The 20589-nt window shown below is 39.2% G+C and overlaps 1 protein-coding gene across 4 annotated transcripts in view; it reads left to right on the top strand.

Annotated features, from left to right (window-relative positions):
• The window catches only part of MANEA (mannosidase endo-alpha), a 32925-nt gene extending 12394 nt beyond the window's left edge, over positions 1-20531 (top strand). For all 4 annotated transcript variants that reach the window (XM_039529511.1, XM_039529512.1, XM_039529509.1 and 1 more), the window contains 3 exons: positions 577-686; positions 8299-8375; positions 13042-20531. In XM_039529511.1, the coding sequence (XP_039385445.1) occupies positions 577-686; positions 8299-8375; positions 13042-13678 (824 nt within the window). In that variant the 3' untranslated portion in view covers positions 13679-20531. The remainder of the gene's footprint in view (positions 1-576; positions 687-8298; positions 8376-13041) is intronic.
• The last annotated feature ends 58 nt before the right edge of the window (positions 20532-20589 follow it).

Here is a 20589-nt window from a genome sequence, read left to right as displayed (position 1 = left end):
ACAAAGTTAGGCCCATGTGCCATCCTTTACCTTGATTTAAAGGCAACCTGTGACAGTCCATCAATAAGAATATTGTGCAGAGATCATGGGTAGTGTAACCTTTATGTAATAACTAAGGCTTTTAGTTAGTAAATATACTGTTGCATTTAACATCACTCAGAGGAATGGGAGGGAATTGTACAAGGCACTTAAAATTCCACCATGGCTATTTCTGTACCTTGCTTATTTGACTAATGTTTGTGTGCTCATCTGCAGTAATTGCATAGTCAAATTAGGTGTGTAGCTGCATATATCTAAGTTATTTGAAAGCCTTGCCCTTCACTGGTTTCATAAAAAAAAATATATTTTTCAAACCATACTTTTATATTGTTCCTGGTTGTAAGAAGTATTTACATATATTTTGTATCAAATGCCAGTCTTACTTAGAAATGACAGTTACTCAGCTATATAAACTGTTATACATGAACATGATATTTATACCTTTCATGTACACACTTCTGGGTTTTTTTTTTAAACTTTTAGAAGGCATAATGTTGTTTTTGGTGGCATAATTCAAGCTCTTGTTTTATATCTTAGGTGTCATAGCCCTTTCTTGGTACCCACCTGGTATGGCTGACGAAAATGGGGAACCTAGTGAAGATTTGGTGCCTGTTATTTTGGATAATGCACACAAATACAATCTAAAGGTATAGTACTTTTAAAGTGTTCACATTCAGTACATCTGTAGATCAAATGTACAGATATATGTTTGTTCATGAACCACATAATTTGTACTCTTGTAACAGTTGTATATATTTTGGATTTAAATAGACTTAAAGCTTTATTTTTCATGGGGCGTGGCATGTAGAGAATTTCAAAGTGAATTGTTAGTTTGGCTTTCATGAAACTAGACCGTTTTATCTTGATTTTAAGGTACTTTATCTGTGTTCATTCCTTCTTGTGGGTTTTCTTTTCACTTACCTTTTTAACTCATTATATAAATGTTCTAAGAATTTTAAATTCTCTTTTGTGACTATGTGCCACCTATTTTAGAGGTCTGTCATAGAGTTCAATTCATAGGAACTCCTTAAATGACTTACTTATCACTATAGTATTACAATTAAATAATATAATTTAAGATAGAATAAACCATCAGACTTCATTAGTTGTAGTTTCTTTAAAGTAAAAGGTTTTTTTTTTTAAGTTTTTTCTATAGTCAAATAACTTGGTACTTATTTTTTTTTTTTTAATTGATGGAAGCAGCATTGGTTCATTTTTTACAAGAGTAACCCAGAAACTCTAGTTTACATAAAAATTGGCTTTTTAAAAAGAAAACATTCCAGAAAACACTAATTTCTACAAGAAGTATTGTAATAACTTAGTACTATGACTGCAACAACTTTTTAATAACTCTTTAATATTATCCTTTTTAAGAAAACAAACCCTATATGAATGGAATGTGCTTGGATATTCGTGAGTTAAATATGGATCCATTCCCACAAATAGTCTGTAGGCTAGTGGAAGCAGTATGTGTTGAAGCAGGGGTGGGCAAACTTTTTGGCCTGAGGGCCACATCCGGGTATGGAAATTGTATGGCAGGCCATGAACGCTCACAAAATTGGGGGTGAGGGCTCTGGCTAGGGGTGTGGGCTCTGGGGTGGGGGCCAGAAATGAGGAGTTCAGGGTGCAGGAGGGGGCTCTGGGCTAGGGCGGGGGGTGGAGTGCGGGGTGGGGGTTGAGGGCTCAGGCTGGAGGTGCAGACTCTGTGGTTGGACTGGGGATGAGGGGTTTGGGCTGTAGGAGGGTGCTGCAGGCTGGGACCGGTGGGTTCAGAGGGCAGGAGGGGAGGGGGATCAGGGCTGGGGCATGGGGTTGAGGCATGGGGAGGTGCCTCAGGAGTGCAGGCTCTGGGTGGCACTTGCCTCAAGCGGCTCCCAGAAGCAGCGGCATGTCCCCTACTACATGGGGGTGCGGCCAGGCGGCTCTACTGCCTGCTGCCCCATCCTCAGGCACTGCCCCTGCAGCTCCCATTGGCCACGGTTCCCAGCCAGTGGGAGCTGCGGAGGTGGCACTTGAGGCATGCAGAGCCCCCTGGCTGTCCCTATGTGTATGAGCTGGAGGGTTTGACATGCCGCTGCTTCTGGGAGCCGTGCGGAGTGGCCCCCAACCCTGTTTCCCAGCTGGAGCACCAGAAAAGGGCCGAGTCCCAGACCCTGCTCCCCAGCGGGAGCTCGAGGGCCAGATTAAAACAGCTGGCAGGCCAGATCCAGCCCGTGGGCTGTAGTTTGCCCACCCCTGTGTTAAAGTAATGGAAACAAATTGACTTCTGAATGATCAGTATAAACAATATCTCCACCAATAGATGCTGATGTATCTTTATCTTAGTGTTAAGTCATTGTCTTGTGTGTTATGTTGTCGAGGGGTTATGTTATGTTGGGGGTTTGAGTAGTAAGTTAAGTCCTGCCTGTATTGCTGGTGGTATTCCCTGCAGTGTTCCAGAGGTAAGGATCGCATGGTATGGTATTGCCACTCTTACTTCTGCACGGCTGCTGGCTGGGGGCCTGGCCAGTAGCCACCACTCTCCGGCCGCCCAGCTCCGAAGGCAGCGCAGAAGTAAGGTTGGCAATACTGTGATCCCCTTAAAATAACTTGTGGCACCTTAAAGACTAACAAATTTATTGTAGCATGAGCTTTCGTGAGCTACAGCTCACTTCTTCGGATGCATAGAATGGAACACACAGACAGGAGATATTTATACATACAGAGAACATGAAAAGGTGGAAGTATGCATAACAACAGGAAAAGTCTAATCAATTGAGATGAGCTCTTATCAGCAGGAGGGAAAAAAAAAACTTTTTGAAGTGATAATTAAGATGGCCAATAGAAGGTGTGAGGAGAACTTAACATATGGAAATAGATTAAATTAGTGTAATGACCCAACCATTCCCAGTCTTTGTTTAGGCCAGAGTTAATTGTATCTAATTTGCATATTAATTCGAGTTCAGCAATTTCTCTTTGGAGTCTGTTTTTGAAGTTTTTTTGTTGCAAAATTGCCACCTTCAAGTCTGTCACTGAGTGGTTAGAGAGGTTGAAGTGTTCTCCCACTGGTTTTTGAATGTTATGATTCCTGATGTCAGATTTGTGTCCATTTATTCTTTTGCGTAGAGACTGTCCGGTTTGGCCAATGTACATGGCAGAGGGGCATTGCTGGCACATGATGGCATATATCACGTTGGTAGATGTGCAGGGATCCCTCAGACAGAGATAAACACCTACAAGATCTCTATCAAGCATTCTTAAAACTACAATACCCACCTGCTGAAGTGAAAAAACAGATTGACAGAGCCAGAAGAGTACCCAGAAGTCACCTACTACAGGACAGGCCTAAAAAAGAAAATAACAGAACGCCACTAGCCATCACCTACAGCCCTCAACTAAAACCTCTCCAGCGCATCATCAAAGATCTACAACCTATCCTTAAAGATGATTCCTCACTCTCACAGATCTTGGGAGACAGGCCAGTCCTCGCTTACAGACAGCCTCCCAACCTGAAGCAAATACTCACGAGCAACCGCACACCATACAACATAAACACTAACCCAGGAACCTATCCTTGCAACAAAGCCCGATGCCAGCTCTGTCCACATATCCATTCAAGTGACACCATCATAGGACCTAATCACATCAGACACGCCATCAGGGGCTCGTACACCTGCACATCTACCAACGTGATATATGCCATCATGTGCCAGCAATGCCCCTCTGCCATGTACATTGGCCAAACCGGACAGTCTCTGCGCAAAAGAATAAATGGACACAAATCTGACATCAGGAATCATAACATTCAAAAACCAGTGGGAGAACACTTCAACCTCTCTAACCACTCAGTGACAGACTTGAAGGTGGCAATTTTGCAACAAAAAAACTTCAAAAACAGACTCCAAAGAGAAATTGCTGAACTCGAATTAATATGCAAATTAGATACAATTAACTCTGGCCTAAACAAAGACTGGGAATGGTTGGGTCATTACACTAATTGAATCTATTTCCATATGTTAAGTTCTCCTCACACCTTCTATTGGCCATCTTAATTATCACTTCAAAAAGTTTTTTTTTTCCCTCCTGCTGATAAGAGCTCATCTCAATTGATTAGACTTTTCCTGTTGTTATGCATACTTCCACCTTTTCATGTTCTCTGTATGTATAAATATCTCCTGTCTGTGTGTTCCATTCTATGCATCCGAAGAAGTGAGCTGTAGCTCACGAAAGCTCATGCTACAATAAATTTGTTAGTCTTTAAGGTGCCACAAGTACTCCTGTTCTTTTTGCGGATACAGACTAACTCGGCTGCTACTCTGAAACCTTAAAATAACTTGTGACCCTCCTTTTGGGTCAGGACCATCAATTTGAGAAACGCTGGTCTCCCCCATGAAATCTATATAATATAGGGTAAAAGCAGACAAAAGACCATATTTCACAGAGGGAGACCAAATTTCATGGTCTGTGACATATTTTTCATGGCCATGAATTTGGTAAGGCCCTGGTTATTTGCAAGGGAGATTCTGGTTATGTGCATCCTAAAGGTAGGATAAAAGCAGAATTATAACTCATTGAAGCTGGCAAACATGGAGCCCATGCTTTTCTTGCCTAATTAAGGAAAGCTATGTTGTTCTTCCAGTCTAGGTTTTTTTTATTATTATTATTTCAGTTGGGTATTGGATTTTGCATGTTTGGATTTTTTATTCTGAAGCTTGGTTTTTTAGGTGGTGTGGTTATTTATCTTTTTATTTCATTGAAAGTAAATAAACATAATGCCATTTAAGTGGTTAACACATCTTTTGTGTCCTTACACTAGATTTTTAATAAAGTGTGTCACTCTTGCATTGTAGCCAAATGTGTTTTCCATGCTAAAACAATATTACTATTCAAGATAATTTTTTACAAATATCAATTCACATTAAATGTTCATAAGTTATTAAAGTCAGTATTGTTCAGTGGTTAAAGGGGATGTGGAGCCAGGACTCCCGGGTTCAATTCCTGGGTCTCTCTGGCTGGCTGTAGTATGCTGGTCAACTCATCATTGCTTTTCTGTTTCTGTCTTTCTCTCCCTGGGTCCTCCTATCCATTTTATAGTAGGGTAAAATACATTACATTTTCAACACCTCTGTGATGTAAGTGTGTCGATAAAATACTCGGAGACCCTCTGAAAGATACTGAGAAAAGCAGAGTTATAAGCCTCAAAAAGCTATTGGCACCTCTTCAGATGCCATGTGCCATCAATTCCCTTGTGAAATTAAAACCAATTCCTATGAGTTACGCTTCCAGAAACTGTTTTTAATCCACTTCTTTTAACTGTGTGCCTTGAATGATTCATAGCAGTAATTATCAACAAAAAAAACCCCTCTGTGTTCAGTATTAGTTAAATGATAGATTGGATTAACTGAAATAAGTAGTTTTAGTGCAATTTTAGGGTTGAGAAATAGTTGTTCAAAAGTCAGAGAACATTGGTTTGGCCACATTGGATATTCTGACTATTTTACTGTGTAGATTAAATAATCTAAACAAAAAAGTTTACCTCTCATTAGGAAGACTAGAACTGAGAATACAATTTCTCTAAAAATATCATCTATTCAAGATTCTCAGTTGTCAAATCTTGACTCCTTAGTCCAAGGCAGGCAGGCAGACATTCCTAGTTCTAAAGGTTTCTTGGCCCCTTCGGTCAGTGGTAGTGCTATTGCACTGTGAACTTTGAAAATACTTACTTGTGCATTTCTCATACTTGGGAAGTATGCTGCCAGTTTTGTGTCTTGACTTTTGAGCCAACTGACTCCACATGTTGTTAGTAAATATTTGATGTTGGTTATGGCCTGCTTATAGAGGCTGGGAGTACATGTGCTTGGACAACTGGCTGCTCAAATATGCCACTTTGGAGTGTGTCAGAGGGCAATATATGACCCATTTGTGTGGTGGTGATTCATCATGACTAAGGCTACATTTTAGTCACCAGTATTTTTAGTAAAAGTCATGGACAGTTCACGAACAAAATTCACAGCCCGTGACCTGTCCATGACTTTTACTACAAATACCAGTGAATAAAACTTGAGGGGGGAGGGCTGCCTGGGGGCCCCATGGGTGCTGGGGGTGGGTGGCCCAGCCCTTGGGGGCGGGGGGGGCACTGGTGCTGGGGGGACCTGGGTCGCAGCACACGGCCAGGGACCCCCATTGGTGCCTGGGCGTGGGGGGGGGGTTGGTGGTGCCAGGATTGTACCTGGGATAAGAGACATCACCAAACTTACTCTTGTGCCGCTCTGTCCCCTTCGCAGCCTCCCACCTATTGTCCATAAAGTGGTTGAAGGTCTCTTCCGTCCTAGCACACTACATCATGATGAACCATAGATTAATGTAGCTATAGGGAGCAACTATCTCTTACTGATACATAACGCTGGTATTATATCTATACTTTTAAGTACCCCGTATAGGCCAGTGTTGGTATTACATATATGCTCATAACCCAGAATGTTAACATCCCTTTATCCATTTCCAGTTCTCTGACTAAGGGTTTTTCTCTGTTATCTATGAGACTGCCCCAGTAGTTCATACCATGAAATAAAGTGAGGGATAGGAGATACTATATTAGTATAAGAACTAGTTAAATAATGGAAAAGACCTAATAATAAAAAGCCCAAATTAGAGTTGCTGCTATTTGTTGTTCATGAATATGCAGATGAATGTTCACAAATTCTGGTTTCATATTCATACCTTAAGTACATTATTCATCTGTTAACTATTTGTCATGTGTATGTTTATAATTAGAGAGAAGAAACAAAACCATATGAGCTTTCACTTGAATAGTGAATACTCAAAGTGAGCAACTTACAGACAACCAGTAGTCTAAAAATTGCTCACCCAAAATATTTGGTGACAACTTAGGAAATCTTAAATATGTTCTCAACTATCAGGAGTAGTTCACAAATGATGTGCGAGAAGACCCCAAAATTCAGCTTATTTTTTTTATTCAGTTAATATGCGGTTCTCTTCAGCATTAGGAAATATAAAGATTGTAATGTATTTTTCCCTAAAGTGTTAATGGATTAAAATTAAAATCAAGAAGTTAGCAGGAAAGAGATTTGCAGTAACATTGGAATAATTTTTTCTCAGTACCTATACTCAATGTCTATTCTTAGCACAGTGATTTTCATCTTCAATATTATATTTTGCAAGCATCCTTGTAATTTGAATGAGAAAATGATTAGAGTTAAAGATCATAGACTTGTCAATAAACTCAGAATCATTATGGAAAAGAAATTATTTTCAATCTAAAGAGATAAAAACAAAGTCATATAACAGTGTGTAACTAGAAGTACCCTTGTCAAGTATGATTTGCTTCTTTATTGGACTGAAGTAAAAAGAAATAATACAACAATTGAGGGAAAGCTTAACAATCCTAACAATTTAGTCCAACAGTGTGTTTCACTTTAGTTTGTGAAAAAATCTTTGTAATACTATCAAATTTCACTTGAGACTAGCTGAATATTGGTTTTATTATATGCACTCTAACTTAAAAACTGCTTCTGAAAAACTGCCAGCATTGATTAATGTAAAAACATTCTTCATTTTAATTGGGTAGTTGAAAACAATGGAGTTTAATTTGAAGTGAGCTGAAGTTTATGGTATAAATAATTTCATAAGCCCCAAGCCTGAAATTCAGAAATAGCAATGGTAATATATTAGATTTAGTGCCTAGGTATTTATTGCTGTTGATGAACCTATAAAACTGTAAATAAAAGGTAAACTTCTCACATTCTACATTTTAAAATCTAATTTCTCACTGAATGCTCTCCTTGGAGAAATATTATCTGTAACAACTGGAATATATTATTGTTATTTAGAAATAGAATATAAAAAACTTTGATCAGCTGTAATCAGTTTTTGAACTGTAAATAGATAATCTTTTAGTTAACTAGCTTAGGATATGTATTTTAGTAGTTTTTTCCTAACATGCTTATTACTTACAGTAGCTTAGAAAAGCAATCTTACATAAAACTAGCAATAGAGTAGGTATATAGTTTTTCTATTTTTTCATCGAATCTGTGTTGTTAATCTTGGCAGTCCAAAAATAGTGAGTCTTATTGAGTTAGTCTTCAGGAATAGTGGTCTTGAATAAATTACACACATAGCATTGTGGAGACTTTTCAAAATCCCTCTTTCTAGAGCTCTATTGGTGTGCCTGATACTACTTAGACAAATAACACCAAATGGCTTTTATGTTCTGTAATGTTTTATAATCCATATTGCATTTATTGCATTTTCATTTTACAGGTCACTTTTCATATTGAGCCATATAAAGATCGAGATGATCGCAGTATGTACAGCAATGTGAAGTACATTGTAGACAAGTAAGTGCTTTCTAAAATGTATGTTTTTGGCATTATCACGTGCTCTGATAGATATTTTTCAGCTATTGTGTGAACTCTTAAACTATATATGGTATGACCTGATCTTGAGAGAAATGAAAGGGCTGCTTTGCTCATAACTGACTGACCTAGAACTCAGACACAAGGTATGCACATTTTCAAGTATTGGGACATGTCTATTGCAGCTCCACATAACATGCAACTACATTTAAAATTTCTTCTTTTAGTAGTTGCACATGTGCAGCCAACTCTTGGTGTTGGAGCACCAGTACATGGCCAGCAGAAACGTTTTCCCTCAATGATACCCGTTGGGTGGCTTGAGTTCCCCCTGCTGCTGCATGTGTAACCACCCCTAAGCCCCCTCAGTTTCTTCATACCTCCTGCAACAGTCATTGGAATTATGATCTATACCAGAACAGTTGTTTCTCTCGGCCTTTGCGAACATAGCATGTATGTATATAGTTAAGTCTAGTCTTTAGTAGTGTTAGGATAGATGGTAAGTTTTAGCTGTGTTATATAACAAAAATGAAGTTTTTTGGACTTGTTTGTTTTTCCCATTTTGGGTTTTTTCTGTTCACGCTACCAAGGTATTCCCCGATCACTGGGTTTCAAGCTTTGTGCTTCTTGCTCCAGGCCTAGGCCAGTGAGTGACCTACAAAATAGCTGCCTGATGTGCTTTCGGGGAAGCACAAGTGAAGGACCCGTGCCAGATTTGCAGGGAGTTCAAGCCGAGGACTAAGGATAGCGTGTGAAGGCTGAAATTCCTGCTGATGTATGCGGTGCTCACCATTCCAGTCTGACTCTATGCCAAGTGCTACAGCTTCAGTGAGAAGTGCACCTTCCACTTTATCGGAATCCCGGCACTGTTCTTCCTTGCCCATGCCGAGGAAGAAATACAAAGCTTCCAGAGAGGCACCAGCCAGGAGATGGTCCCCACCCTTTAAGTCTGGTAAGAGGATCAAGAAGGCATCGAATAGTGTGCACCTGAAACCTAAGCACTTCTCCTCCAAATCAGAGCCTAAGTCAGCACAGTCGGCTTGGGTTCTGCAAGGAACACTGTTATCTTCTTTGGCCCTGCAGCAGGAGACCACCTCAGTGCCAAGTACTCTGGAGATGTTTGCAGCAGCAAAAACCTGCTCTTCTTCTTGGTGTCAATGTCTCCTTTCTTGCAGGTGTCTAGTCCTTCGGCGCCGCTACCACTTCTGCCACTGATTCAATCTCCAGTAGTTCAGTTGCCTGCTTCCCGGACAGGTGAACCCTTGAACTCTGTTATGATGGCATCACTGCTTTCATCGCCAGGCTCTCAACACTGGTCTCTGGCACTGACTGGATTGGCCCTGCCATCGTCAGAAGAAAGGGAATCCTCATTGGATTCAGCGGTGGGATCTTGCTTATCACAATCCTGAAGCAGGACCCGTCAGTCTCCGTACAGATTCTCTCTTTCCAGGTACCCCCAGAACCCTTCAATGGGACCTGCCATGGGAATGTGGCCAAGACAATGGGACCCTGCCCTATATCAGTGGCTGTTTTGGAACCCTTGCAGATTTCCCCCAGCTTCCAGGTATTCTCACCATACATACTCAGGACTTGTCTACGCTTACAGTGTTGTTGTGCCGCTGTAGCGCTTAGTGAAGATGCTACCTATGCTGACAGGAGAAGGCCTCCCATCCACATAGCACTGTCTACACTGAGAGTTCGGCACACCCCTGAACAACGTAGTTATACCAGCATAAGTTTGTAGCATAGACCAGGGCTCAGTTCCCTCATCTAGAAAGGCTGAGTCTATGCACCAAGCAGCTCCGTTCCCAGAGTCCAGCACTGGGCTCAGTACCGAGCATCAACAGGATGTTCTAGCATGGGAAGACAGGCAGTAGAAGAGGTTCTACCCTCTCAAGTCTTGGCTTCCTCTTTGCCCTCTCCAGATGAGGCCATTTCATCCAGCACAACTTCACCTCCTCTTGATGATTTGAGGTTTATCAGGAGTTATTAAAGAGAGTAGATATATAGAGCCGATAAAGACTTTATGACAGACTCCATCCTTTTTACCTCCCACCTCTTAAAGGGCAGAAAGAAAGTAATACATACCCTCCCAAGGGTTTACCTTTATACTCGCCCACCTCTGGGGTCATTAGTTGTTGCAGAGGCTAATGAGAGAGAATGACAGCCTTCCAGTCCGAAATCAAATGATGCTAAGAGCTAGACTTGTTCAGCAGAAAGATTTATTCAGCGGAGGTTTGCAGTTGCATATCACTAACCAACTGGCTCTGTTGAGACAATATGATTTTAATTTGTCAGGTTCCATGGAAAAGTTCAAGGAGCTGCTTCTGGAGAATGCTAGGCAGGAGCTCTCTTCCCTGGTCAATGAGGGCATAGTGGTCGTGAGAACTTCGATGCAGGCGGGATTGGACTCAGCAGCTAGAACCATGGCCTCCACAGTGGTCGTACATAGATCATCCTGGCTGCAGTCTTCTGGTCTTTCTGCTGAAGTTCAGAGTGCTATCCGGGATTTGCTATTCAGTGGTTCTTCTCTAGCCTCAGACCAGAGAAATAGCAAAGTCCATGGAGTTAGGGCCTCTAGAGCACCCTGAAGTCCTTTGGTTGTGCACATCTGCCCCGGTCAGGAAGCATGGTTGGCCATAGCAGACACACTGCTCCTCTCCTTGACAGGACGTATCAAAAAGAGTTTCAAGAGTTATATGTGTAGGTCTCCCCCTCCTGCTGCGTTGGCTCCAGCTCTGGGCTCCTCAAGACACATAGGAACCACTAAGCAGGCATTTTAATGGGCCAGTCAAGGTTGACATACTAGTCTCTATCTCTCCAGACCTGAGCCTCCTTTGCAAACCATCTTTTCCACTTTGGCTGTGCTTTGTCCCAGATTACTTCGGAGCAGTGAGTCTTGAGCACTGTGGAAGTGTGATATACTCTCTATGCGCTGACAGACCAAGTGCCAGCTCTTGCCAAGGCTGTAAGCGTCAGCTGAGCACTAACAAATTCTGGAAACTAGACCGGCTCACCTGTATGTTAGCATTGTTCAAGATAGGTATTAGACTTATAAGTATGTGTTTAGTGTCTACTTATAAGTTGCTGCATGCATTAATTTCACTTGTAGGTTCCATAACAGATGCCCTTTTACTGACATGGGCAGGCAGGCTCTTCTGTGCTTTCCCACCGTCCCACTCATTCATAGAGTATTGCAAAAGATAAGAGAGGATCAGGCCGGAGTCATGCTTACTGCCCCAGCATGGATCCATCAGTACTGGTTCGCCACTCTCCTGGCGCTGTCAATGAAACCTCCAGTTTCACTTTCATTATCCTCGGATCTAATTTCCTAGGATCACGGGTGCCTACTCCACCTGAGCCTACAGTCCCTTCACTTAACTGCATGGATGCTCCATAAGGTAAATGCTAGAGAGCAAGCTTGCTTGAAAGATGGTCAGGTAGTCCTGCTAAATAGTAGAAAGTCTTCTATAAGAGCTGTTTACCTTGCTAAATTGCAGGGTTTCTCTATCTGGTCTCACCAGTATGGGGTATCACTGACCAGCTTCAGTTCACCATATTCTGAACAACTTACACCAAGATTTGACAGTTCCATCAAAGTACATCTGGCTGTTATTTCACCGTTCCCGAAGTGGACAATTGCTCTATTTTCTCAAGTGACCTGGCCTTAAATTTTTTAAGACTAGATCAAATTATATCCTCAAGTGCAAGACCGTGTTCCCCCAGAGGATCTAAACATATGCGCGCCCCTCCCCCCATCTGAATCATTGGCTGCCTCCTCGCTGCTGCATCTGTCAATGAAGGTAGCATCTTTGGTGGCCATTATCTTGGCTAGAAGAGTAGAGGAGCTGCGGGCAGTAATATCAAGGCCTTTTATATACAATCTTGTTTAAGGAGAAGGTTTACTTGCATCCTCATCCATCCAAAGTTCATCCCACAGGTGGTTTCCTCTTTCCACATCAACTGGCCAATTATTTTGCTTGTGTTCTATCCAAAAACATATACAACCAGGGAGGGAAGAGTGTTTGCATACCTTGGCTGTTAGAAAAGGCTTTGCCCTTTATACCTGCACGCAGTGGTGTGTAGCAGCAGGTGGAGCTTGAGCCATCCCAACGGGTGCCGCAGAGGGGAAAAGTTTCTGATTGCTGTGCGCTGGGCACACCAATGCCAAGAGTGGAATGGACGTGTGCAACACATCTCAAAGACCAACAGTTATGGAACCGGGTTAGTAACCAATTTTTATCACTTCTAATGGGCTAACCATAATATCCTTAAATTCAATCCAGCCTGATAATCAGAGAAGATATGAACAGCTACTAGTTTTTGTTTTATTGCTGCCACTGAAGAGTATCTTCCATAATGATTCAACGAATTAATGTTTTGCCTTTGAGAAGAAAGTGATAGCTATCTGTAGGACTTGACACTAATAATTAAATTATGCAGTAGATTATTATCTCCTTGCTGTAATAGTACATAAATTTCCAGCATATGTATGGTTAAAATATATATTTGAATGGCCACATTACTGAATCAAATTCATCTTGAACATAAAGTTTTAAAATTCATAAAAAATTACTCAGTTCAGTATGTGGAAGATTCTCTCCCAACTGGCATATTATTATGAATATTTACCATATTGTTTGCTTTATAGATATGGAGGCCATCCAGCTTTTTACAGGCATAAGACCAGCACAGGCAGAACACTCCCCATGTTTTATGTTTATGATTCTTATGTAACAATCCCTGAAATATGGGCAAATCTATTAACTGTTTCTGGATCCCAGAGCATTCGCAATACTCCGTATGATGGATTATTCATTGCACTTCTAGTGGAAGAAAAACATAAACATGAAATCCACAGAAGTGGTTTTGATGGAATTTATACATACTTTGCCACCAATGGTTTTTCTTATGGCTCATCTCATCACAATTGGCCAAGTCTAAAAGCCTTTTGTGACAGCAGCAACTTAATGTTTGTTCCAAGTGTGGGACCAGGATACATTGACACCAGCATCCGACCATGGAATAACCACAACACCCGCAACCGTGTTAATGGGAAGTATTATGAGACTGCCTTCAGTGCAGCACTTTTGGTGCGACCAGAAATTATTTCCATCACCTCTTTCAATGAATGGCATGAAGGGACTCAGATTGAAAAAGCTGTTCCTAAGAAAACTGGACAGGTAACTTACCTGGATTACAAGCCTCATAAACCAACTATGTATCTGGAGCTCACTCGCAAGTGGTCTGAGAAATACAATAAGGAAAAAGAACAATGGCTTATGTGAGGTGCCATTGCTCCTGTTTGTAAATACATTCAGTCCATCTCAGAGGTGGAAATGACACTGGGAATTCTAATTCAGCCAGTCAAGATGGCTTTTATCATAAATATACTTTAAAAAAAACAAAACCTTTGAATGTAGTATGCGCTATTACTGTACCTGTTAGAATTAATTTTGACTCCTTTTAGGGGCCAAAATAATAGTGAGCAATATTGCATCTCTAGGCTATTTTAATTGGAGAATATTTTGTGATATGTTAAATGCTTTTTATTCATAATCTGTATGTAAAGCTTACAGAAACTCTATCTGGAATAATTCAGAGGTGACTCAAGTAGAGTGAGACAGAATTTAGCATATTTACATTTATTACCTTTAGCTATATAGCCGTGTTTCAGAGTTGAATACTCCTGTGATTAGAATTTTGTCTCGATAGTTCCTCAGAGGATAAATATTGTGGTGCATGAAATAACGTAGCAGTTGTTATTATCATTTGTACACCTTGTAGCAGGTGGAGAGTTTACTTTAACATTTGACTTGTGGTACAAACACTAAGACTGGTGTGAAATTGTTTTGAAATTTACAACTTTTGGTTTCCAAAATTGATGAAAGGTTGTTAAACTCCAGATTAGTGTTCTATTTAGATTTTGCATTCTGTATTTTTTTTGTAACTATGGAGTGTCAACAAAATGCATTGAGATCTTCTAACTAGATTAAAATTAAAGAAGGAATAACAGTAACTAAAATGAGGGGGGAAAGTATCTGAGTGATGAAATTGCTCAAAATAAGAAAAATCGGTTTCTTAAACAAGATTTTCTTTAATGTTTACCAGGGATAGACTTTTTTTATTACTTATTGCAGACCTAGATCCAGTGTTTGGAGGGAAAAAAATGAAACGATTACAAGTCATATAAGTATTTACTAGTCCTACAATTGATTCATTTTCTAGAGCAGTCTTTGTTACATGATTTTAGCAGCACATAGTCTTTGACCACTAGAATGAATTTGTCTGTTAACTTGAAAGCTAAGATTTCAAATGGTTTCAGACAGTTCATTGATTTCCTGCAGTACTAAAGGTAGCAGCTACCAAAACCATGTCAGAATTCAGGTGAGGAGAAAATACAGCAAGATAGTAATTGAGTGATATTCTTATTGCATTTCATAACGTGCCATTACTAGAAATGAGTGCTTAATACTGTTTGAAAGCTGAGATTCTCAGGTTTCAATTATTATAAATCATTCCTTTCTAGGTCTGGTTGTTTCTGAGACACCACTCAACAATGGTCTATGTCTAGCAATGCTTTTTTGGCACTTACCCTGTTCTGAATAGAGCAAATCCCCAAACTTGGACCACTATGGGTTTCACTATTTGGTTTCATAGTTGTGGTGAATTTGAGAGTACTTTGGCAAGTATTTAATCTGTAGCATAGTATAATTGCTTTTATTTTATTTTATTTTTACTTACTTTAGGCCCTGATCCTGCATTGTGATTCACATGTAAACTGCCCATTGGAGTACCATTGACTTAATAGAATTTTGTGCAGGCATAGTAATCTGGCCATGCAGTTGCAATGCATGATTAAAAAAGTGAAACTTTTTTTTTTCTGAAACATGTTTAAATTTAATCTTAATGACATGATGTTGCTGATATTTGTTAGTGACTTCTTAATGTGAAGGAAGGGAAGGGTTTATCTGAAACTTGTCTCCATAGATTAAAGACAGTTTTTCTTTTCACCAAACTTATGCAGAGAAACTGTCTGAAATTCTTTAACTGTTTTATACATCCAGGCTGGCAAATTGTATGTAAGATTTCTCTTCAAATTATTTAAATAGTTCTATTAGTAAGCCCCCAAACATCATAGGCATGGAAATTCCAACTTATTTTTAACTAAGATTAATATATAGGACCATATTCTCAGCTACAGCCAAGGAGTGTGGGGTGTAGTTTACAAAAGGGGCTGCGGAGGAGCCATTTGTGGTTCCCAGTGGTGGGATCAGTTCTGCTCTTGTTGTGTCCCTAGTGTAGTTTAGAGCAGCCTAGAGAGAGAGAGTGTGTGTGTGTGTGTGTAAATAAAAGGAGGCCGGGGCTGGGGGGAGGAGAGAGAATAGAGCATTACCCTGCATCTTGTGTAATCACTTGTATCAGGGCAGAGTGAGTGTAAAATTCTACTAAATCATAACAAATGCCCTGGTGTGACTACAAAATACAGAATAGAGAGAATCTGACCCGAAGTGTGATAAGCAATAATGTTGGATCCTATCCTGCATTCCATGCATACCCATTGAAGATAAATTTGGGTATGCAAGAAATGCAGGATTGTTTCCCTTTTTTGTATTGAGAAGTGAGGAGTAGCTTGGTGCCTTCAACGTGCCTGAGAAATGCCTATCTTGACTAAGGGCTTGTCTACATTAGAAGCACACTACAGCAATGCAGCTGTGCCACTGCAGCGTGTCTAGTGATGATATTCTGTGCTGACAGGAGAGAGCTCTCCTCTTAGCATAATAAAACCACTTCTGCGAGAAGGTCTCCCACCAACATGGTGCTGTCCACACAGCGCTTATGTCAGTATAACTTATGTCGCTCAGAGTGGTGGCTTATTCACACACCTGAGCGACATAAATTACGCCAACATAACTACCCTAATATGTAGTCTGGGATGTTACAGTGCACCTTCAATATGTTGTATTCTGTTAAATGGTATCTTCTAAATATTTTGCACTGTCAGACTTCATTTCTAAGGATCTCAAAATTCTTTTTCAAAGTAGGTAAGTAGTATTTTTAATTTTCAGATGGATAAACTGAGCTATAGATGATTTAGTGACCTGACCACAGTTACACAGTGAATCAGTGACAGTGTAGGACATAGAGCAGGTATCGATTCTTTGCCCCCCGTTCTAACCACTCTCATACAGCCTCTTAAGGAAATTAATGTATGCACTTTTAGTATCAGTTCCTTAAATAGCTATACCTATTTATTTGTTTAAATTTGTTACTTTTTCTTTAAAGTATTTACAAGCCTCAGAGTGCACAATTACTTCAGTTATTTCCTCACTAGTTTTCTATCTCTCAGCAACTGAAAGAGATGCTCATGCTTCCTCCTACATGAACTGGGAAAGGTTCAGACCATTAGTAGTACTTCTGAAGTAAGAGGTTTTGAAGGGAGAAAGTCTCTTTATTCAAGTTTTTCTCAGCTTTAGGTCCTTTTCATCTCTTGTTTACTGCTTCCTAGCACTTTTTAGACAGTTTACATTCAACTTTTGGTTGTCTGTTTTTCCCCCCACAGACAACATTTACTCTTCAAATTTGACTGGTACAGTCCCTCCAGTTTATGCTGGGTATGGAACCCTTTGCAATTATTGTAACCCCACTAAACAATTGGAGATATCTTTCTCTAGTTTAAAAAAAAATACTGCTTCTTAACCAGTGACTTTGCAGTGGAAGCACATTGTTCTCAAAGGTTCACATAACAGCACCAAAGGGCAGATTTAAAAAAATATTCAGATGCTTGAAGATGCAATTAGGTGTCTACAAGGATTTTCAAAACCACCTAGGTACCCAGCTCCCATTGTAATCAAAATCCCATAACCTTTTAGAAATCTGGACTTACTTTCTACCCAGACAATACATTTATCAAAGTTTAGAATTAATTTCAGATTTGCCTATAGATGAAGCATCCAGAGTCCCTGTTTTTGGAAGCAACAAATATCAGTGCCTGGATATATAGTGAGTGTGTGATAAGGTATTTATGTTTTTGAGGGGTGGAGGAGCTGCCTTTTACTTTCTAGTAGGTGGAGTATAATAGCTCAGAGTAGAGAACATTTTCATAAAATTGGGTTGAGGGGAGAAGACTTCTGCAAACACAGTGAATCTCATTTCTTCGCAACATGTAAGCAATCAACCCAAAAGAGTCAAATGGCCTTGAAAAGGGTTTGGAGTCTTTATATCTTTTTAAGTTTTTAGGAACAGCTGCCCTTGGGGTATGTTCACCTAAAAGTCAGAATTTTGGTTGCAGAGAGCGATCCAGGTAAGTATCTTGATACAGTGAAAAAGTGTATTTGAGGTTAGACTCTGGACTTGGACAGTATCCTCTACCTTTCCCTGAGTGTCAGTCAAAACACATTAAAGATTTTAATGGCAATCATTGCATACTTAGGTGTAGGTAATTGTTTGCCATAGTATTCATAATAGATAATACTGCATTAATGGTAATTAGGCAAAAATAAAAACTATAAATGATTATTAAAGGCAATCACTCGCTAGTATACCTGTGCTCCATAGCAATGCTTAAAATCACTAGTGAAATACCACTGAGCAATCATAACTGGGGAAAGCAGTGATGACAATACTCAGGAAATGCTCTCCAAGGCCAAGTAGCAATGTTTCTAAAGCCAGATAATTCATTTATAAAAGTGTGTGAAGGCCCTACTAATTCACTTGTAGACTTCAGCTTCTGACAGGCCCAAGTAAGTTTTTTATATACTTATTTATTTATTTCCATAGGCTATATCTAAACTGAAGTGTAGTCCATCCCCTGTACTCTCAGAACCCTTGTCTATATTGCACAGATTTGAAAAAGTTGCCTTGCCTTTTTTCCCAAGTAAAAGAGCATGTCCATCTATTTTGCACATACTGTTAACCCCTTATGGCTGTCATCTTGTGAATGCACAGCTTCAATCTTGGATCAGCTTTATTTGTAGAGTTCCTTTTGTCTTGTGGTGCCAATATTATGTCAAAGACTTAACAAGTTTTTGGAACAGAAGCAGCCGTAGTGTCTTTCACCATGAAATTCTGTACACACTGTGTACGTAGTATATACTTGCATATTACTTACCTTTTGATAGTCTTTTGCATGGATTTTTCAGGTACCCTTTATAATGTTTTACAGGAAAATATATTGTATATAGAATTTTTATTGCTGGTGGTAGGAAATAGAGATTAGTTCAAAACATTTTTATGCACTTGGACAAGTACATTATTTTTTGGTGTCTTAGGTTTTTGTAAAACTTATGTACTTAAAGGAGAGACATAATTTGATTTAAAAGAATCCTACATCTATTCTATTTAAGATAAGGTAGCATCTCTGGCAAACTGTTCAAGATACTGTAAGTATTAGTTCTGGTCCTTTTACTTGCAAAGAAGTTCTAATTTTCTGTTATCTATATTAAACAATTCAGTAAACCCTCACAATCTTTTATTCCTTTCTTTTTGTGAACCTCCTCAAAATATTGTCATAGTCTGTTACTTCTGTCCAGATTTAAATCTTAAATCTGTTTTTAAAGTAACTTTATTTCTAAGAATTCCTGTATAGTTCCAATGTAACCAACTTGTTACAATATTTTGTAAAAGAATGTGCTTATTATATGTATTTTATAAACAAAGCATTAATTTTACAAAATGTGTTTTTATGATTTTGTTGTGGATATTAATATTGTGTGCAATGGACATAGTTTAAATCAGTTACATTTTAGGTGTTTTATTTTCCTACCTGACTGTAGAAATGTATTACTAATGTGGCCTAATTCTGTCACCCTTATTCAAGGTCCTACTCAATGTATGAGATTTGTGGCACAATCTAGCTCATAGCGAATCATTTGAGTACACAGTGTTTTCATTTATAATCATGTTTATAAAAGACTAGTTGTTTAAATGTTGATGAACAATATCTGCTGCTCTAATTTGTATATAAAGGAGATTGATTGGCACATGGCAGCTGAATAAGTAGTAAATTTTGGTGAACCAATTTCTGCTTTGTGAGCCAGTGCGATGTCAAGACAGAGAAAGTGAATAGTGATGCAGGACTTCTAATAGTACTAACCCAGGAAACATACTGGGTCTGATCCTTATGTTTTTAAATAGGCAAAACTTCGACTGAAGTTGCATTTAATCCAGTAAAAGGCTCTCTCTATAGTGCACAACTCACAAAAATACCCAGAGGCCTTTGAAAAAATTACATAGGAGGTAGAGCTATGTTTATCCAAAAGATGAAAAATGTAGGATTTAGGTTTGCATTTTAAAGTGGTAAAAGGAGTAGACTCGTGTGTGTGTATGTATGTATGTATGTATATAAAATTCTAGAGAAAAGCATAATAGCAATAATCACCCAGTCTTAATGCAGAAGGGTTTATGCCTGTTTTGCCTGTGGGAGAAAACTGGGATCAGGCCAGAAATCTGGCTGATAGACTCTCAAGATGCATTGTCCTATGCCAGTTAAAAAGCAACCAAAATATAAATGCACCACTTGCATTAGTTATTGAGGGGAAATCTACCTGTAAATAACCCATGGTTGGAAAATACCCCTGCTCAGATATTTATAGTATATTTTACTATTCACTATAGTGAAGTAGATGTATTCTAGTAAGAAACTACTGGGTTATAAATGTAATGTACTCATTCATTACTACATGTTTCTAGATATAGTCTAAAGTATTTTGAAGCCTAGAATAGTTTCATTCTTGTTGCACTTCAATTTGTTGACCACTAAAATTTCAGTGACTTACCACTGCTGTTAATGTAGAATGTTTTGCTATGCACTGTGTTTAATTTACTATAGCCTAAAGAAATGCTATGCATGTCTCAGGAAATCCAAAATGTAATCAAATACAATGTGCTTGAAATTTAAAAATTATTAAGTACCTTGTTATGTAATTGTCACTCTAAAAGGAGACTGTAAATGATTTCTGGCTGTTTTGGTAAATAAAATATCTCTATTACAATGTTTTGTGTAATTTACTGAAAATATGGTATTAAGAACTTATGATAAAATAGAATGAAATTTTAATTGCTCTTTTGTTTGTTTTCCATCAGCCTCTTATACTGAATGCGGGATGCATGTTCAATAAATCTTTTTCCTGTGAAACACAACAATGACAGTTGTCATAATGTAACACGGGTTATTTTTTGTTTTTTTCCCCTCAGCAGG

The sequence above is a fragment of the Mauremys reevesii genome, linkage group 3, assembly GCF_016161935.1.
Source record: "Mauremys reevesii isolate NIE-2019 linkage group 3, ASM1616193v1, whole genome shotgun sequence".
NCBI lineage: Eukaryota > Metazoa > Chordata > Testudines > Geoemydidae > Mauremys > Mauremys reevesii.
This window is presented reverse-complemented; position numbering and strand designations above follow the sequence as displayed.